Consider the following 19,816-nt stretch of genomic DNA (forward strand, 5'->3'; position numbering starts at 1 on the left):
CAAAAAATCTACAAAATAGAAGAAAAGGAATCCCTTTGCACTATTGTTGAGAATGTAAATTGATAGAGGCACTATGGGTAACAGTAAGGAGATTTCTCAAAAAGCTAAGAATAAAACTACCATATGACCCTGCAATACCACATTAGGCATATACCCCAAGAAAACCATAATTGAACTCCAATGTTCATCGCAGAGCTATTGACAATAGCCAGGACATGGAAGCAACATAGACATCCATCGACAGATAAATGGATAAAGAAGTTATGTTACATATATATATATATATATATATATATATATATATATATATATATATATAATAGAATGTTACTCAGCCATTAAAATAATGGATTTGAGTCAGTTGAACTGAGGTGGATGAACCTACAGGCTGTTATATGAAGTAAATGAAATATGTGAATGAAGTATTTCAGAAAGAGAAAAACAAATATCATATATTAATGCATGTATATGGAATTTTGAAAAATGGTGCTAGTTAATCTAGTTACAGGGCAGGAATAGAGATGCAGGCAAAGAGAACAGACTTGTGGACTGAGCCAGGGGAAACTCTGATCGGACGGATTGAGACATCAGCATTGACACATATATATTACCATGTGTAAAATAGAGTTAGTGCTGCATAACACAAGGAGCTCAACCCAGCATTCTGTAACACTTAGAGAGGTGAGATGGAGTGAGAAGGTGGATGGAAGGTTCAAGAGGCTGGGGACATATGTATACTTGTGGCTGATTCACACTGTTGTTTGGCAGAAGCCAATACAACATTGTAAATAATTGTCCAATTAAAAATTAAACAATGAAAAAAAAACCAGAAAAATGTTTCAAATCCTAAAATGCAAGTTCAGTAGCTTCAGTCGTGTCCAATTCTGTGCAACCGTATAGTCTACAGCCTGACAGGCTCCTCTGTCCATGAGATTCTCCAGGCAAGAATACTGGAATGGGTTGCAGTGCCCTCCTCCAGGGGATCTTCCCTACTCAGGGATCAAACCCACATCTCTTAAGGTCTACCTGCGTTGGTAGGCAGGTTATTTACCACTAGTGCAACCTGGAAGTTACTGATTCAGTGACTGAATGATTCATTTCACAAACAGCAATTATTTTAGGAACTGTGCTAGGTGCATGGCATACAAAGATGAATAGCAACAACAATAAAAAAATCTGTCCTTGAGGGAATTACCAAAATTATTTATTCCTTAATTCAGCAAACATTTATTGACTCTGCTGTCATGTGAGAGATTAAGGTTCTGGGAATACAGTAATGATTAAGATTAAATTACTATTAACAACGAACTATGTTTTCAGAAATGAGAATAAACAGCTATAAAATGTATAGTGATGGGTAGTTTCATAGAATTAGGATCAACAAATATTTTCTCTAAATGGTCAGGTAGTAAATATTTTCACTTTGGAAGCCATACATGATTTCTGTTGCATATTATTCTTTTTCAAAAAAGCCATCCTTTAAAAGTGTAAACCATCCTTAGCTCCTCAGCTATACTTGTCCCATGGTCTACAGTTTGTGGACTTTTATAATATAGATGAATACAGGATTTTCTAGAAGTCAAAAGGAGACAACAACACTTTACAGTCTGGGAGGAGGGAAGAGGGCTTGGAAAACAAACAGATGGGCTGCACTGGATATAGAGGGAGGGAGACAGCTAGTAATCAGAGTAAAGGGAAGAGCTTTACCATGGCACTCAAGTAGCTCTTTCATGTTTATTACTTGCATATCTGTTATTTTTAAATATTCTAATTTTCATTCCCCCTCAAATCTCCAATCGTGCTAATGGATCACTCCAATCAGGAAGTCCCAGGCTCCCATAGAATGCTAGTTAGATTTCTCTAGTACCTCCACCAAGAAATATTCAGTACCTCACCAGGCTCTGGTGCTCAGGCATATGCACTTCAGCACTTTCATACCCTTGCACACTTCAGGAAAATTTGGCTTTAGTTGCTTATTCTTACAAATTTGTGTTACTTTGATGAAATGAATCTCTCAAAGATGTGAATATCTGATTTTAAAAGGACAAGGCCTGAATTATCTGTTGTTTAGTCTCACTTGTTTGTTCTGAGATACTTGTTTCTCTGATTCAAAGTCACAAAAATACATATTTTACATGGGAATTTTATTTCTCTTTTTAATTAAACAGATCTTATCTGCATAGCAATGGTTACAAGCTTTTTCCATCTTCAAATATGTTTGAACAGAATCAAGATTCAAGAAACTGGATCTGGCCAGGAACTGGCCACAGGAATCCCATGAAGTGGCTGCTACAATTATCAGTGTACCCCTTTAACCCTTTGAAATGAAGAACTTAAGGAAGGTTTTCAAAATGGTTGCTTCTAGTTCCCCCAAAATATAAAGATTCTTCTTGTTTAGCCTCACTACTGCAACTTAAGCCATAAGAATGATTATTTTCAAATGTTATCTTTTTTTCTGGTTAATGTATTTTTACCTTTCATTAATACCTTACTATATACTGGACATTAATTTAACCACTAAGAATTGTTTAGCAAGCTAAAGTTCTTACTTATTAAGAATGGTTAATTTTCCTATCTTAAAAAATCTAGATATTTGAATATATAAATACGCTCGTTTACCACCAACCCCCAACAAAGCATCCAGGACTTATTGTGTAGGACATTAATAATTTTTATAAAAACACAGTTGCTGACTGTGTCATAGATCCATGCAGTTTTATGAAACAAAGCAAATGATTGCCATCAATTACAATAACCTCTCTAGACAAGACAGCAATTAATCAACAGCTCTTCAGATAAATGACTGTTCCAATGTGCCAAGGAAAATGCCTGATATTAATTGACTTAACATGATCTGTAATGATAGATGGTGCAGATGGCAATGTGATTATTCACCATCAACAAAATAAACACATGTTTTGTTGCTGAGGTGTCTACTTGGGCCCTCTCATAGGATAGCCCCAAATAGAAACCAAAGGAGGCTTTGAAAATAGCTCAAAATAAAAATAAAATGTTAACATACAGGATGGAATATAGTTACTTCACTGAGGCTAACCCTCAGCAGAATCCAACTGAAAAACAATTCCTCTAAGGAAATCATAGGTTAAGTAGGATTTTGGCATTAGAAGGTGCAGTAAAGCCCATGTCCCCTTGGAAGACAACCCAAATCACTCCTAGAATTGTTTCCTACAGATATAGCAAGGGGAGTCATAGTCCTGCTCAGCCTGGTCCTCTAGGCAGCCCTTACTAATAGATCACAGATGAAATCCATGTGTAGCTTCCCCCATGCACAGTGCCTTGACACATCCTAAGGTCTTTGCTGTCCCTCATCCTCTGCTTTATCTTTACTGTCTATCAACTATTGAGCACTTTTGGTGCTCCTTTCATCTTTAATCCCACTTAATTTTCAAAACAACCTAGAGAGATGTCTAAACTCAGCTTTAGAAGGATCAAGTAACCATATAAAGGTCAGACAATTAGTGTGTAACTTTTCACTCCCAAACTTAAAATTGCTTTATATTGTTTCTCTTCTCAGCCCAGTTCAAAGGGCACCTCCTCTGTGAAGCTTACTCTGAACCCTTCAATAAAAATTTGTCATTTCTTCCTTAAATTTAGGCAGGGCCTTTCTACAACTCCATTACAGCAGACCGTGTGGACATGCTCAACCGTGCAGTTGTGTCCAACTCCTGTGACCTCATGGGCTATAGCCCACCAGGTTCCTCTGTCCATGTAATTTTCCAGGCAAGAATACTGAAGTGGGTTGCCGCTTCCTACTCCAAGGGATCTCCCCAGTCTAGGGATTGAACCCATGTCTCTTGCACTGGCAAACAAATTCTTTACCACTGCACCATCTGGAAGACCCTACAGCATGGCATTACACTTTACTGATTTGAAGATAGCATTTCTTTGAGCTCCTCTGTGGTAGGAGCTCTGTCTTTATTTTATTTTTAATGTCAATATCCCTAGTAACTAGCACAGTACCTAGTTAGGTCCTGAGTTGATATATTTTGAATGATCATGAAAATCTGGCCACTGTCCTTATTAAGCCTGTGGATCTCTTTCTCAGTATACGAACTTACTATACTAAAAACAATGCCAAGTTTAAACATGATCTTGATTAAAAATATTAATCAATGTTAGTCAAGACCAAATCAATAGTGAGATACACACTTCTGTTATTTCAATACCCTCTTGACATCAGTTATTGAGAACTCTTAAACAGAAACCTAGTTACAGGGTATTTAGCATATAAATACATGCCTGACCTCTAATGATAACCACCCTCAACTGTAAGGGGGGCAAAACAGATTAAGTTAACTACACCCTGCTCGTCAAGTGTCATAACACATATGATATTCATTTAAATTGTAGTTCTTGTCTATAACTGAAGGAGTAATGGGCTCACTGATGTGATCTGAATTCTCTCTGGGTTAATGAACATGGTGATACTCACCATTAATGGTGGCACACAGTTACCTTTCCATTCTATGGAATCTCAGACTATTTAGCTCCCTGAAATTTACTTTGCTATAAGTTACAGTTTTGTGCAAAGAAGACCCATTCTACCAGAAGGGAGAATTGTGGAATTTATGTGAACATATGTGACATATAGAAGACTGATTGCCCAGATAGGGTGAATGTTAATGAAGGCATACATAGAAGGTGAGGGTTTAGGGTGAAAATAATGTTCTGGTGCTATCTTAGGGCATTAGTCACAAAGGAGCTTAACCAGTGTCTCGGGAGGAAATTTCAAGTATCACTGTGGTCTTCCCTGGAGAACGCTGGAAGCTCATTATAAACATCTATATTAACTTGCAAAAGACAGATGGAGAAAGGAGGCACAGATATTCTTATTTCATAGATTCAAGAGCAGTCTTTCAATCTGCCTCCCACCTTGGATATAAATCAGCATCAAATTTTATTAATTGGCACTTACTCATACTACTTCAATAACCCCACATACCTCCCCAGAGAAGGCTTGTCCATTGAGGAGGTGCTCTGACCCTTGGCTATCCTCACTCCCAAAGTGTAGCCGGATCTCCTCCAGCCGATGGCTGTATGTCATTGGCCCTCCTGATATGTTAACCAAGTGTTCCTTGTCCAGACGCAAGGACACATGTCTTCCAGTGTTGTACATGGTTCCACTGACCTGCAAGACAATGGGCAATAGGTCAAAAAAGGCTCTTCTTCCATTTCTCAGTTTCTCACTCAACCCAGCATGGTGTTTAGACCAATCTCTTTTGTTTCTTTTTGATAGTAAGACACTAAGCTAAGTCCACATATGGAGTAGGAAGTGACAGGTTTCCCAGAGGGCATTCCTGTCTTACATGGTCTCTATGGTACTTTCTGTGAGGCACAAGCCACATTGTCAATTAGGAATCTGAGGTAGAAATTCAAAGGAGACTTCATCAATTGTGACTAATATTTTGGGCACTGCATCTTATAAAGAATTAACTTGGCTTCTTACCATAAATATTTGGAATGTAAAGATACTGCAAAAGTTAAAATCTCAGGTATGAGAAATTGAAGAAAGCAATTAGTAAGGATGAGATGTTACCAAGAGAGAAGTGAGGGAGATAAAATGAGTGAACAGGAACAAACTCTAGGGGGAGACTGAGGCTTAGGTCTGAAGTCTCAAGCATCCAGTCTGGAGTGTCTTGCTTTAGGTCCTTCTCTTACCCTGTACAGAGTCAGAACTTTGATCTGTCCTTGCAACTCATGGCTTCAATGTTGAGCTAAAAAGTTTCATACAAGTTTCTAATTTCACAGATTCTTATTCTCTTTTGCTTCAGCCCGTGCAAGCTGCTAACCTTACTACTTAAGGTTTCTTTTCCTTCTTTCCTCTTTGACTTGATGCTCACTTTCATTTTCTTGACTATGACATTAGTGCCTCTTAACACTTGATTCTAAAACACTGAATCTTACCTGGAACTGCATTGCCTTCGTCTCTTGGGTCAACCTCGCTTTAGGAGCAGATTGAAAGCTTAAAGGAAACTTTGAATGGGTCTGGATTATATGCTTCTGGGCTACTGGTTGCTGAGCTTCTTGTATTTTCTTCCTATTTACTCTGACTTCTTTGGGTTCAGCCCTAGGGACTTTTTAAGGGATTCACATAACTTCTGATAACTTAATTAGATAGGTTTTTTATATATTTGCTCTACAGCATTAGCTTTACCTGTGCCTACAGTTTCCTAACACCAGTCCTGTGAATGATTAGTTATTTTAGTTCTATAGATTTCTCACTGTGGCAGAGACAGCAGTGCTCATTAAATACTTCACTGACTTATTATTACACTGTCTTGCTATAAGGTAGAGCTCACATGGCTGATTTTGGCCATGGTCTCTGAGGGGCCATGAAGAGTGCAATTTCCAGTGAAACAGTGAAAAGCTTATGCATAATTCTCCAGTTTCTTTCTTCACCTGCTGCATCAATCAAGGGGACAATATGAAAATATGTAAATGTGGTACAACTACAAGATGGAACCTGTGTCAGCCTGGGTCCTGGGCAGATTATTGGCAAATTGCAAAAATGGTTAGAATTCTTCCTCTCCCTGTAATTACACTACTTACAATGTGACCTTGTAGCTAGTCACATCAAGATAGGAGGAGCTTTCTCCTTCACCCCTTGAATTTGGACAGTTCCTGTCACTTGTTGGATACAATATTCTAAGAGCAAGCTTTCAGAGACCTTGCATGTGTCCTTACTCCTTTTCAGAAACTTGAGGCCAACATGCAAACAAGCCTGAGCTAGCCCTCTAGAGCATGACACCAGAGTGAGGAGAACCATCCCAGTAGAAGCCATTTTAGACTAGGCCATCCTATGACTGATCCACCAATTGATTGGCTTAGTCTGGCCTAAACCAGAAGAATTTTCCACAGACCATAGCTTCCCATACCCTGTGGAGCTAAAACAATTGACTCTTCTCAGTATCTAAGCTTTGAGATTTGTTATACAGCAAAATACAACAGACATATATTAAGTCAATCATCTTCTCTGTCCTTGAGTCTGAAATTATCAACAAAAACTCTGGACAGTCTAGAGTAGCTGAACTAGAAAGTCATTTGGGGCTCAGATAGTTAGTCTGCTGATCAGGTAGAAAGTCTCACCAGAGCAAGAGAAGAAGGCAGTAGATATGCCAACAGTGGCAGAGGAAACTATGCAAACAGAGAGAATTGGAGACAATATCTACTTTACCTTCAAAAATCCCTTGCACATCTTTGTTCCAGTTCCTTCATGAAGCCCAGGCTGCACTTCCTCTGATACTTTGTATCTTACAAAAGGATTTATTTTTTGAAAGTTATCTATTCCTTGAACCAAATGATGCATATCAAAGACTCTACTTCTTTTTCCAATCTCAAGTAAATGTATATTTAGTCAGTGTTACATAACAAGAGTTTGTTTTCTTTTCTTGTCTCAGTTCAAGGCTTTCTTTGCAATGAAGTGGTAGAGATAGATTTGTGTTTGACACTATTTTCAATTTTAGCAAAATTTATTTTTTCTACTTATTAAGATAATACATAGGCATTATACATGAGTAGGAAGATACAGAACAGCACAAGGAAATAAAAATCAGTCACAATTCCACAGCTAACCAATAATTAACTAATATTTTGGTATATACCTCTTCATGCTCATAACCATATATGCCTATATTTTAATGAGATCATTTTATATATTTAATAAATTATTTTCACATGGATTGTCTAAATATATAAATATATTCTATAAAAATTTGTATATCTAATATATTACATACAACTATCATGTATAATAATTTAACATATCTATTACATATCATTTTATACTAATATATAGTAAACATATATTAGTTTTAGTAACTTGAATATTTTGAGATTATTAACCATTATGCTGCAATATCACTTTGAAGCAGTTTCATAATATTCCACTGTAAAAATATATAACTGACTGTTGAATCTTTACACTTTAACTTTACACTTTACCTTTTCACTATTGCTAAAAATGTTGCAATGTGGTTACCAGTGGGGAGAGGAAAGGAGGGAGAAGCAATATAGGAGTAGAAGAGAAAAGGGATTAATATGGGATTATTTGAAACCATTTGTGTGAAAGTTGTATAGCACTACAACTGGATCTTTGATTCAACAACAACAAAATACTGCAATGAGCATCCTGATGGAAAAATATTTTTACTAGTTCAGAGATATTTCATTACACAAACTCTGGGTTAAATGGTGTGTGCATTATTACAGTGCTTATTGTCTATTGCTGAATCAATCTGTTGTCGAGAGTCGATCCCACAAAGCAGAACTGGATCTCAAATTCTCTTCAAATGACCTTAATTCAACTAGCAACATTCATGAGGTACCTATAATATGCAAGCTGCATACAGGAGCTACTTCAAATTCTCCTAGGATATGTGCTCTACTCAAATAAACAAGTATACTTGACTTCCCTGCACTTCTAAAAATCATCTCAGTGTATTTATCGAACTTTCCTAAGAATCTTATTGCCCACTGAAGCAAAGCAGAGACCATGTCCTATGTTTGTCTGCACTTTCCAAGTACTTAGAAAACACCCTGACACAAAGTAGAGACAAGAATAAAGGGCTCTTGAGTCAAAAGATTCCCAGTATGCCTCTTGGTTACTTCGGTAGTTCAGTTAAATTCTTGAAGCTTCAGTTTCCTTAATAGTAAAGTAGAGACAAAAGAATTTCTCCTATAAAAGTGTGGGATAAAAAAGTATGAGACATATAGAATGAATACCAAAATGATAGAAATAAGCTCTTCAGTAATTACTTCAAATGTAAGTGGATTCCACTTATATGAGGTACCTAGAATAGTCAAAATCATGGAAATAGAAAGCAGAATTGTGGTTACCAGGGTTTGGGAAGGAGGGGCAGAGAAGAATGGAAGTTATTGCTTAATGGTCATAGAATTATGCCTATTGAGTGGGCAAGACAAAAAGAGGTCTAGATATGGATGGAGGTTGTACTTAATACTGCTGAATGTACAAGTTAAGGTTAAGATGTGGTTTTAAGATGTGTGTTAAGATGTGGTTAAGATGTGATTTTAAAACATATAAAAATTGGGAAAAATTCCTTCATGAGTTTGTTGTGAGACTTAATACATGTAATGATCAAAAATTTTAATTCTTTTCCTTCCTTACTTTTGACAATGAGTGCTTAGCTGATGTGAAGGGACCTGATGTCGAGAGACTATAGCCTAGTGGAATATAGTGCCACTTTCTAAAATTCACAATGAATAACTTTTACTGACTTCTGCATTGTGATGATTCAGTTGCCTGTCATTTTGGATTTTAAAGCTTTGGATATGGGAAATATTCAAGATCATTTTGAAGGCCATGAAGCAAACTTGAAACCAAGATAACCAGGAATAAACTAGCATGCCTTTTAATTCTTCCACTTCATACTTCCAGATTTCTTCCACTTCCAAGGCTCTATCTTTATTCATTTCACTGGCTGTGTGCCAGTATCTGGGGACAGTGTGGTGAGTAAAACCACGAATGGTCACTGCCCTCAGGGAGCTCACAATCTTCATTATTATAGGGACCAGAGTGAGAGAAGGGAATTATGGGCAATCCATCTGAAATTCTACCATTTGCTTATGTATTCTAACAATTAGAGACAACAACCCTATCCCCCGCCCCCTTCCCCCAGACTCTGATTTAAAAAAAAAAAAAGTGTATCCAAGGTAATGGTGTGTTGCACTTTAATTTAAAAATAGAGGCTTGACAACATTATATATGATATCTAATGGTACATCTGCACTGTAGTAATTAACATTGCAGTAGTGTCATCTTACCTGGAATGCTAATTTATAGTGTTCCCAGTGAACTACTTTGATGCAGAGCATGTTGGAAAAAGTTGTATTATGTAGACCAGGAAACTGAGTTCAGACCGTTCAGGATATAAGTTGAAGCTGCAGGAGATATCCAGGTTACCTCTGGCTGCCTCACAGTTCTCCTTTTTATTTTAGTTCACTACAAAATGAGATGAGAGATGTCATGCCCATTTTGTAAGCGAGAGAAGTAAGTGTGGTTGGCAAATGCTCAATGTCTTGTCTCCTGATTCCCAGTCTAATGATCTTGATGTGAGCAAATGCTTACATTGTAAAGTTGGCTGTTCTAATATGGCAGACACAGTGTTTTGTGGTAGCTCACAATTAGCCAGGGCCTCTTATTAATGGACTCATTTCCTCTTTCATTCTGCTGGCATTGCAGCATTAGAAGGAAAAAAAAAAAAACAGCCAATATTTTAAAGGGGATTTTTAATTCTTTGAAAATGAGCAACAATCCTATTTATAACACTTGGCATCTTGGTTTGAATCCTTAATTGGTGTCACATATGGTGCTAAGTACAGGATTCCTGGATAGCTCAATGGTACAGAATCCACCTGCAATGCAAGAGATGCAGGAGACTCCGGTTTGATCCCTGGGTCAGGAAGATCCCCTGGAAGAGGAAATGGAACTCCACAACACTACTCTTGCATGGGAAATCCCATGAACAGAGGAGCCTGGCAAGCTACAGCCCATGGGATTGTAAAGAGTTGGACATGATTGAGCAGGCATATACGCATACATGGTGCTAAGTACTGAATCTGAACTTAATTAATCTTCACAATTTCTCCATCACCAAATCCAGTGTGGTACTTAGATCTGTGCTGTTTGCTTCCTCTTGGATGGGAAGCTATGGGGCCAAGTATGCATAGCATGGAGGCCTTCCATAGGCACACCTGTTCTCCTTGGTCTCTGTGACTTCTTCACATCTTGAGGCAAAGAGAACAAGGGAGCCAGAGCTTGATTCCACATGTCTGTGGCTCTAAAGCCTATACTTTTAACCACTGGGAACTATTAGATCACATGCTGACTACCTACCAATGCATTCTTCAAATATGATAATAGGAAACCCTCACTGGTTCAGAATTCATAAGATCTGGGGTTATTTATTATATTAAGGTTCTTCAGAGAAACAGAAACAATACAATGTAGAACGAGATTTATTTTAAAGAATTGGCTCAAATACAGTATACTAACACATATATATGGAATTTAGGAAGATGGCAATGACGACCCTGTATGCAAGACAGGGAAAGAGACACAGATGTGTATAACGGACTTTTGGACTCAGAGGGAGAGGGAGAGGGTGGGATGATTTGGGAGAATGACATTCTAACATGTATACTATCATGTGAATTGAATCGCCAGTCTATGTCTGACGCAGGATGCAGCATGCTTGGGGCTGGTGCATGGGGATGACCCAGAAAGTTGTTATGGGGAGGGAGGTGGGAGGGGGGTTCATGTTTGGGATTGCATGTAAGAATTAAAGATTTTAAAATTTAAAAAATAAAAAACTAAAATTAAAAAAAAAAAAAGAATTGGCTCACATGATTATGGAGGCTGGTGAGTCCAAAATCTGAAGGGTGTCCTGGCAGGCTAGAGGTCTCAGAAGTAACTGATGATGTAGTTCAGGTCCTAAGGCCAATTACTGCAGCATTCCTTCTTGCCTGGGGAGGCCAGTCTTTTTGTTCTACTCTGATTTTCAACTGATGCAATGAGATCCAGACAAATTATGATGGGAAGTCTGCGTTATTCAAAGCCCAATGACTTAAAAATTTATATTATACAAAACTACCCTCACAGTTTAGTCAGTCAGTCAATTCAGTCGCTCATTCCTCTCTGACTCTTTGCGACCCCATGAATTGCAGCACACCAGGCCTCCCTGCCCATCACCAACTCATGGAGTTTACTTAAACTACCCTCACAGAAACATCCAAAATAGTGTTTGGCCAAATATCCAGGCATCATAACTCAGACAACTTAACACATAAAATTAACCATCATATTTATCTTCAAATCCCATTTACTTTCTTTACTACATCTTCCTTAAACAGCTCTTAAGCAGCTATGCTAATACAACACATAACAGGTTGATATATGTAATATAATAGTATGTATTTTCTGTGGGCTTCCCTGGTGGCTCAGCAGTAAAGAATCAGCCTGCAATGGAGGGGACACAGGAGATACGGATTTGATCCCTGGATTGGAAAGATCCCCTGAAGGAGGGCATGGCAACCCACTCCATATTCGTGCCTGGAGAATCCCATGGGCAGAGGAGCCTGGCGGGCTACAGTTTGTAAAGTCACAAAGAGTCTGAAGTGATTTAGCATGCATGCACACATAATTTCTATATTATATAGTTTAAAAAGTCAACTGTACTAAAGTTGTTCTCCAAACATCACTCATATCGGAGGATAGCCAGTTTGCAATAATGTATGTTTGAATTATAGAATAATTAAAAAAACAATTTATTAATAACTTTTAAAATAAATTGTTTTTAATAAAGTGATTATACACACAACAAGATAGCTTTATCTTTGAGTTTGCCTGGGATATTAGAGATGATTCTGTTCAAGTCCTTCAGGTTGTCAAACTTCTTATTATAAAATTGTGGAAGAAAAGAGGAAAAGCATCTTTTTTAAAAGACCTAATTCACAAAATAAATATGACAATCTTTTGGCTTAATGGAGATAGCACGTGTATGGTTGATGTCTAATGTGGACAGCTAAGCTTGAGCAAGTCTCACTTTCAGAAATTACAAAACATTCAATAAATAGTTACTTGTTTGGTGTGTTACAAAGCTTATGTGACATTTTTATTCTATCCTATTTCTATTCTCTCTCAAAGCAGTCTGACTGAAATCTCCTCTTAATACTCAGAAATAATTCCCCACAGCACTCATGGAGATACAGTACTACAAATAGAGTATAGAACAGATAACAGATTTCCAGCTGTGTAAAAGGGAAATACTGTCATCTGATGAACAAAGGTTGATTCTTAGCACAGATGGATGACAGAGTCAGGGTAGGAGACACACAAGAATTTTGAGAACTTATTATATGTCACATGCTATGTCACATTTTAGATCATAAAACTAGGTATAAATAAAAGCTAAAGACTATTCAAGGTTATGTGAGGAGCAAGAGAGGGTGCTACCACTCAAAAGACTATGAGCAAAAGCTCATGGTCTTCCTACTGTCTTAAACAGCTTTAAAGCTACCATAAAGATGCTGCACTCCATTTCTCAATGACCCTGTAAACTTTAAAATTTAAATATTTTATTGTTTTTCAGTTGCTCAGTCGTGTCCTACTCTGCAACCCCATGGACTGCAGCACTTCAGACTTCCCTGTCCTTCACCATCTCCTAGAGCTTGCTCAAACTAATGTCCTTTGAGTCAGTGATGCCATCCAACCATCTCATCCTCTGTCATCTCATTCTCCTCCTGCCTTCAGTCTTTCCCAGTATCATGTCTTTTCTACTGAGTCAGCTCTTTGCATCAGGTGGTCAATATTAAACCGTCAGCTTCAGTATCAGTCTTTCCAATGAATATTCAGGGATGATTTCCTTTAGGATGGACTGGTTGGATCTCCTTGCAGTTCAAGGGACTCTCAAGAGTCTTCTCCAACACCACAGTTCAAAAGCATCAATTCTTTGGTGCTCAGCCCTCAGTCCAACTCTCACATCCACACATGCCTACTGAAAAAAACATAGCTTTGATTAGACAAACATTTTTCAGCAAAGTAATGTCTCTGATTTTTACTATACTGTCTAGGTTTGTCATAGCTTTTCTTCCCAGGAGCAAACATCTTTTAATTTAATGTCTACAGTCAACATCTGCAGCGATTTTTGAGCCCTAAAAAATAAAGTCTGTCACTGTTTCCCTTGTTTCCTAATCTATTTGCCATGAAGTGATGGAACCAGATGCCATTATCTTCGTCTTTTGAATGTTGAATTTTAAACTAGCTTTTTCACTCTCCTCTTTTACCTTCATCAAGAGGCTCTTAACTACCTCTTCACTTTCTGCCATAAGGTGGGTATCATCTGCATATCTGAAGTTATTAATATTTCTCCTGGAAATTTTGATTACAGCTTGTGCTTTATTCACCCCAGCATTTTACATGATGTACTCTGCATATATGTTAAATAAGCAGGGTGACCATATACAGCCTTGTCATGATCCTTTCCCAATTTTGAACTGTTCCATTGTTCCGTGCCGTGCAGGTTCTAACTATTGTTTTTCGACCTGCATACAGGTTTCTCATGAGGTAGGTAACTTGTTCTAGTATTCCCATCTCTTTCAGAATTTTCCACAGGTTGTTGCAATCCACACAGTCAAAGGCTTTAGCATAGTCAACGAAACAGATGTAGATGTTTTCCTGGAATTTTCTTTTATTTTTATGAGTCAACATAAGTTGGCAATTTAATCTCTGGTTCCTCTGCCTTTTCTAAATCCAGCTTGAACATCTGGAAGTTCTTAGTTCACATACTGTTGAAGCCTAACTTGGAGAATTTTGAGCATTACTTTACTAGATTGTGAAATAAGTGCCTTTGTGTGCTAATTTGAACATTCTTTGGCTTTGCCTTTCCTTGAGATTGGAATGAAATTTGACCTTTAGCAGTCCTGTGGCCACTGTTGAGTTTTCAAATTTTTCTGGCATATTGAGTGTAACACTTAACAGCATCATCTTTTACGATTTGAAATAGCTCAGCTGAAACTCCATCATCTCCAATAGCTTTGTTCATAGTGATGCTTCCACTTGACTTTGCACTCCAGGATGTTTGGCTCTAGGTGGGTGATCACACCATCATGGTTATCTGGGTCATTAAGATATCTTTTTTATATAGTTCTTCTCTGTATTCTTGCCACCTCTTCTGAATATCTTCTGCTTCTGTTTGGTCCATACAATTTCTGTCCTTTATTGTGCCCATCTTTGCATGAAATATTCACTTGGTATCTTCAGTATTCTTGAAGTGATCTCTAGCCTTTCCCATTCTATTGTTTTTCTCTAGTTCTTTGCATTGATCACTGAGGAGGGCTTTCTTATTTCTCAGTGTTATTCTTTGGAACTCTGTGTTCAGATGGGTATATTTTTCCTTTTCTCATTTGCCTTTAACTTCTCTTCTTTTCTCAGTTATTTGTAAGGCCTCCTCAGACAATCATTTTCCCTTTTTGCATTTCTTTTCCTTGGGAATCATTTTGATCACCGCCTCCTGTACAATGTTATGAATCTCCATCCATAGTTCTTGCAGGCATTCTTTCTATCAGGTCTAATCCCTTTAAACTATTTGTCACTTAAATTGTAGAATTTTAATAATAGTCTCAATTTATTTTCCCATATAGAACTGGCAGAAACCTGTCTCACTCCTAACAGAAGTGGTGGTACTCTTTCCTTTAGGATTCGGTCTTCTCTAGCAGATTGCTTTTTACAGTAATTTGACTGAATGCACTTGGCTGGTGACTGTAACCCTAACATCCACGACAGTATCAGCGATTATGTTGTGTACTAGGGCTTGAGTTACTGTCTTCACTTAATCCTGTGCTGCCCATGTGAGGAAGACTTTAAAATCCATGTTATAAAAGGAGGAGATGGAGGCTCAAGGAGCTACATGACTCTATCTAAAGCTGTAAGTTTAGAAACTGGCAGAGTCAGAATGCATCCCTGGGTTATCTGATTCCAAATTATAAGCTCTTAAAAGAGAAAAGGGCAGGAGTTGGCAGAAAAAGTGTTTGGGAAATCATATAGCTTATAAGCAGCTGCTGGGATTGGAGATAAACTCTTAAAATCAAAATATGTTTCCCCACAAATGTGAGAGGTTGGGTTTAATTTTTTTGGCAAGCCCTGGCCTAAATATCCTTGGGGATTTCTTTACCATCCAGGCAGCAGGAGAAACTCCAGTACACACTTGCTGGTTGTTGAGATATGGATTCATACCTGATTATCCTAGTGTTGGCTTTATCGACTGGGTGGTCAAACTCATAATGTTTGAATGTAATCAGTGAGCCCAAGAAATTTAAAAATATCACTTAATCTGGTTTCCTACAGAGTAGCTCAAGATGCCAAAAGGTTGATTTCTATAGGCTGAATTCATGAAGCCAGTAAGCTTATTGTTCATATAGACAATCTGGAAGCATCCATTGAAGAATAAACAGTGTGGCAGAAGCAACTGGAGTCAAATTATTGGCCTCACTATAATGTACATATACATAGATTAGCAAAATTGAGGTGGGTTTTAGAGTGAGAGGGACTTCAGCGATAATCAAGCCCAAATTTTCAATGAATAAAACTGGAAACTGGGACACAGAAAGGCTGAGAGATTTATCTAAGACTGTATAACAACTAAGTTGCAGACCCAAGACTAGAAATCAACCAGTTAACTCCGCTTCTTGCTCTGTGCAGCACATCAGCCCTTCCTCTTATTCTTTTATTTGTCTTAATTTTTTTACACTCAGGGTACACCAGAATACAGACTCAGAAATGTCAGAGCACTGAGAAGTGTATACACAACTACCACAGTCAATAAAAACATAGAAAAAAAATGCCTGACACCTGGACATATCATTTACATGATATCACTCATCTGGATATAGAGCTTCTCTCAGTGGTTGTTCAAATGTTTTGTGCCATGACTTTAGAGCACTAAGTACAAATGAAGGGCGTTAGATGCTGAGAACGGAGATGAAGGTAAAAGACATGGAGTATTAGAAGCAGGCATTTTTGCAATGTACCTTTGAAGAAAGAGAAGATAAATATTTGGAGCTTGCAAGTGGAGTAGTTAGAAAGGGAGTTACTGAGATGTGGGTAAAAAGAAAAAGGAGCTGGACTAGAATGATGAGCTTTGAGTTGGCATAGATGGAGTTGCACAGGCAGGTTAAAGTATAATCTCACCCATCACTCTTAACCCTGCAGGGAGGATAGAGGTTTTATTCCCTAGGAATGCTAGTTTACTTGTCTCTCTGTAACCCGTCCATCTAAGTCACTCTGCTCTTCCTATATGAAGAGACTGGGAGTCTGGAGTCAATATTGAAAAACTAGATGCAATAATCAAATGTGCTTCTTATAATTATACTAATCCTATTATTATTCTTAAGATAGAAATTTAACCTATGTATGGTAATACTGATTCATCAAATCACAGATGATATCTTTCAGTTTGAATACTTCAGGGTTGCTAGGCTGCACTAAAGCGTCCCTTAACATGATTGGTAATGACAAGAGGAATTAGGAATATTGTGAAAGATGCTGCCTGATCTGCAAAGGTATAGGCTATGTAAAGAGAATGTTCTTTATCCTCCATCTCTCTTAAGGGCAGGTAGCTGGCATTAGGCTTGGTATGTTCTTCCCTTACATAGTTGTTGGCACTGAAGCCCTTCACCTATGCCCAAGGTTTGCACAGTATCTGATCAGGGAGAGGGAAGCAGAAAGATGTGTCTGGAATGAGTTTTTCCACTATAACCCTGGTATATAGTTTTCCAGGCATGAGTCCTATATATTTCTTGTTTATTGAGCCATTGCTGCCAACTAATAGTTTTATTAATTTAATGTTACTTGAATGATTTAATATTATGAGTAAAATTTAATTTTGATAATTTTACTTCTGTATCTTATGAACTTTTTAAACCCTTACACAAAATCTGGAGGAAGGTGTGACCTTCCAATTTTCCAGATGAGGAAATTGAAACACAGAAGGTTGTGTAACTTGCTCAGTGACATTACAGATAGTGGCCTAAAGAGTCAGAGACTGGATGCAAACTGTCTGATTTCAAGGTTGGTCTCTTTCTCCCCCACTGTGCTTCTCCTAGCCCTTAAAAAGTCAGCCTCATCTGTATCGCTGTGGTTCAGTTTTGGGTGAAAGATTAGTTCTCCAATTCTCTTAGCTGGACTAGAACTCTAAATCGGCATGCTAGGCTTTTTAATGCTTAGAGAATTCTTGCCAGGCATCTCATTTGTATCGAAATTTTGGGATTATTGAGTGACCCAATAATCCCAATTTTTGGGATTATTAGAGAGTGACCAACTAGATAGAGTAATCAGTATCAGCTGATTGAACAGCAGTGCTGCCCTCTTGGAAATATTTGCTCCTCTGTTCCTTTTGATGAAGGTGAAAGAGGAGACTGTAAAAACTGGTTTAAAACTGAACATTCAAAAACTATGATCACGGCATCCAATCCCATCACTTCATGGCAAATAGATGGGGAAACAATGGAAACAATGACAGGTTTTATTTTCTTGGGCTCTAAAATCACTGCAGTTGGTGACTGCAGCTGCAATTGAAACATTCTTGCCCCTTGGAAGAAAAGTTATGACAAGCCTAGACAGTGCATTAGAAAGCAGAGACATCACTTTTTTGACAAAGGTCTATATAATCAAAGCGGTGGTTTTTTCCAGTAGTCATGTACAAGTGTGAGAGTTGGACCATAAAGAAGGCTGAACGCTGAAGAATGGTTGCTTTTGAATTGTGATGTTGGAGAAGACTCTTGAGAGTCCCTTGGACTGTGAGGAGATCAAATCAGTTAATCCTAAAAGAATCAGCCCTAAATATTAATTGCTAGGACTGATGCTGTAGCTGAAACTCCAGTTCTTTGGCCACCTGATGCAAAGAGCTGACTTATTTGAAAAGACACTGATGTTGAGAAAGATTGAAGGCAGCAGGAAAAGGGGACAACAGAGGATGAGATGGTTGAATGGCATCACTGACTCAAAGGACATGAGTTTGAGCAAACTCCAAGATATAGTAAAGGACAGGGAAGCCTGGCATGCTGCAGTCCATGGGATCTCAAAGAATCAGACATGACCTAATGACTGAACAACCACTACTCCTTTTGGGGGTTGTGTGATAGCTCAAATTAAGCTTAGGTTGAGTACATGCCTATAAATGGAAATAATTTTTGGTAGGGAGGGGAATAATATAGACATGTTTCTCTGTATTTACTTTTCATACTTCCTGTTGTATCCCTAGTACATCAATACTGCTTGCTTTTTATTTATAGAGAAGAAGTGGACAAGATGATATTCTGAGCATATCTGGATGCTGCTCCAGGTCCACCCTCAGACTGACCCAAAATGTCTGCAGTGGGACTCAGGAAACTGCCATCTTCTTCCAGATTGCCCTTAATGTTCATTTTAAGCAAGCCAGACATATTCAGTACTGGTGGGGGTGCACAGTAGTACAGTATAATTTTCTTTATCTTTTCCCTATTCTTTACGTTTCAAGGAGTTTCTTTGATAATTATAAAGATGATAGCAAATTCAACACCCATGTATGATTAAAAAAAAAAAAACTCTACAGAAAATGGGCATAGAAGGAGCCTACTGCAATATAATAAAGGTCCTATACATAAACCCATGACAAACATTTTTCTCAACAGTGAAAAATTGAAAACATTTCCTCTAAGATCAGGAACAAGACAAGGGCACCACTCTTGCCACTATTAAATATAGTTTTCGAAGTCCTAGCCATGACAATGAGAGAAGAAAAAGAAATAAAAGGAATCCAGATTGGAAAAGAAGTAAGACTCTCACTGTTTGCAGATAACATGATATGATACACAGAAAAATCTAAATATGCCATCAGAAAATTAACAGAGCTGTTCAGAGAACTTAGTAAAGTCACAAAATAGAAAGTTAATACACAGAAATCCTTTGGATTCCTATACAATAATAACAAAATATCAGAAAGAGAAATTAAGGAAAGGATCCCATTCACACTGCAAGAAAAAGAATAAAATACTTAGGAATAAACCTACTTAAGGATACAAAGACCTGTATGCAGACATCTCCAATACTGATGAAAGAAATCAAAGACAGCACAAACAGATGGAGAGATATACCATGTTCTTGAATGGGAAGAATCAGTTCTGTGACAATGACTATACTACACAAAGAAATCTGTAGGTTCAATGCAATCCCTATCAAATTTCCAATGGCATTTTTCACAGAACTATAACAACAAAAATTTACAATTCGTATGGAAACATAAAG

The 19,816-nt window shown here is 37.8% G+C and overlaps 1 protein-coding gene across 3 annotated transcripts in view; it reads right to left on the reverse strand.

The window, feature by feature from the left end:
* CA10 (carbonic anhydrase 10) overlaps positions 1-19,816 on the reverse strand; it is an 836,053-nt gene that overhangs the window by 192,191 nt on the left and 624,046 nt on the right. For all 3 annotated transcript variants that reach the window (XM_069542582.1, XM_069542581.1, XM_069542580.1), the window contains one exon: positions 4,964-5,149. In XM_069542582.1, the coding sequence (XP_069398683.1) occupies positions 4,964-5,149 (186 nt within the window). The remainder of the gene's footprint in view (positions 1-4,963; positions 5,150-19,816) is intronic.

Source organism: Ovis canadensis, chromosome 11, assembly GCF_042477335.2.
Source record: "Ovis canadensis isolate MfBH-ARS-UI-01 breed Bighorn chromosome 11, ARS-UI_OviCan_v2, whole genome shotgun sequence".
Lineage (NCBI taxonomy): Eukaryota > Metazoa > Chordata > Mammalia > Artiodactyla > Bovidae > Ovis > Ovis canadensis.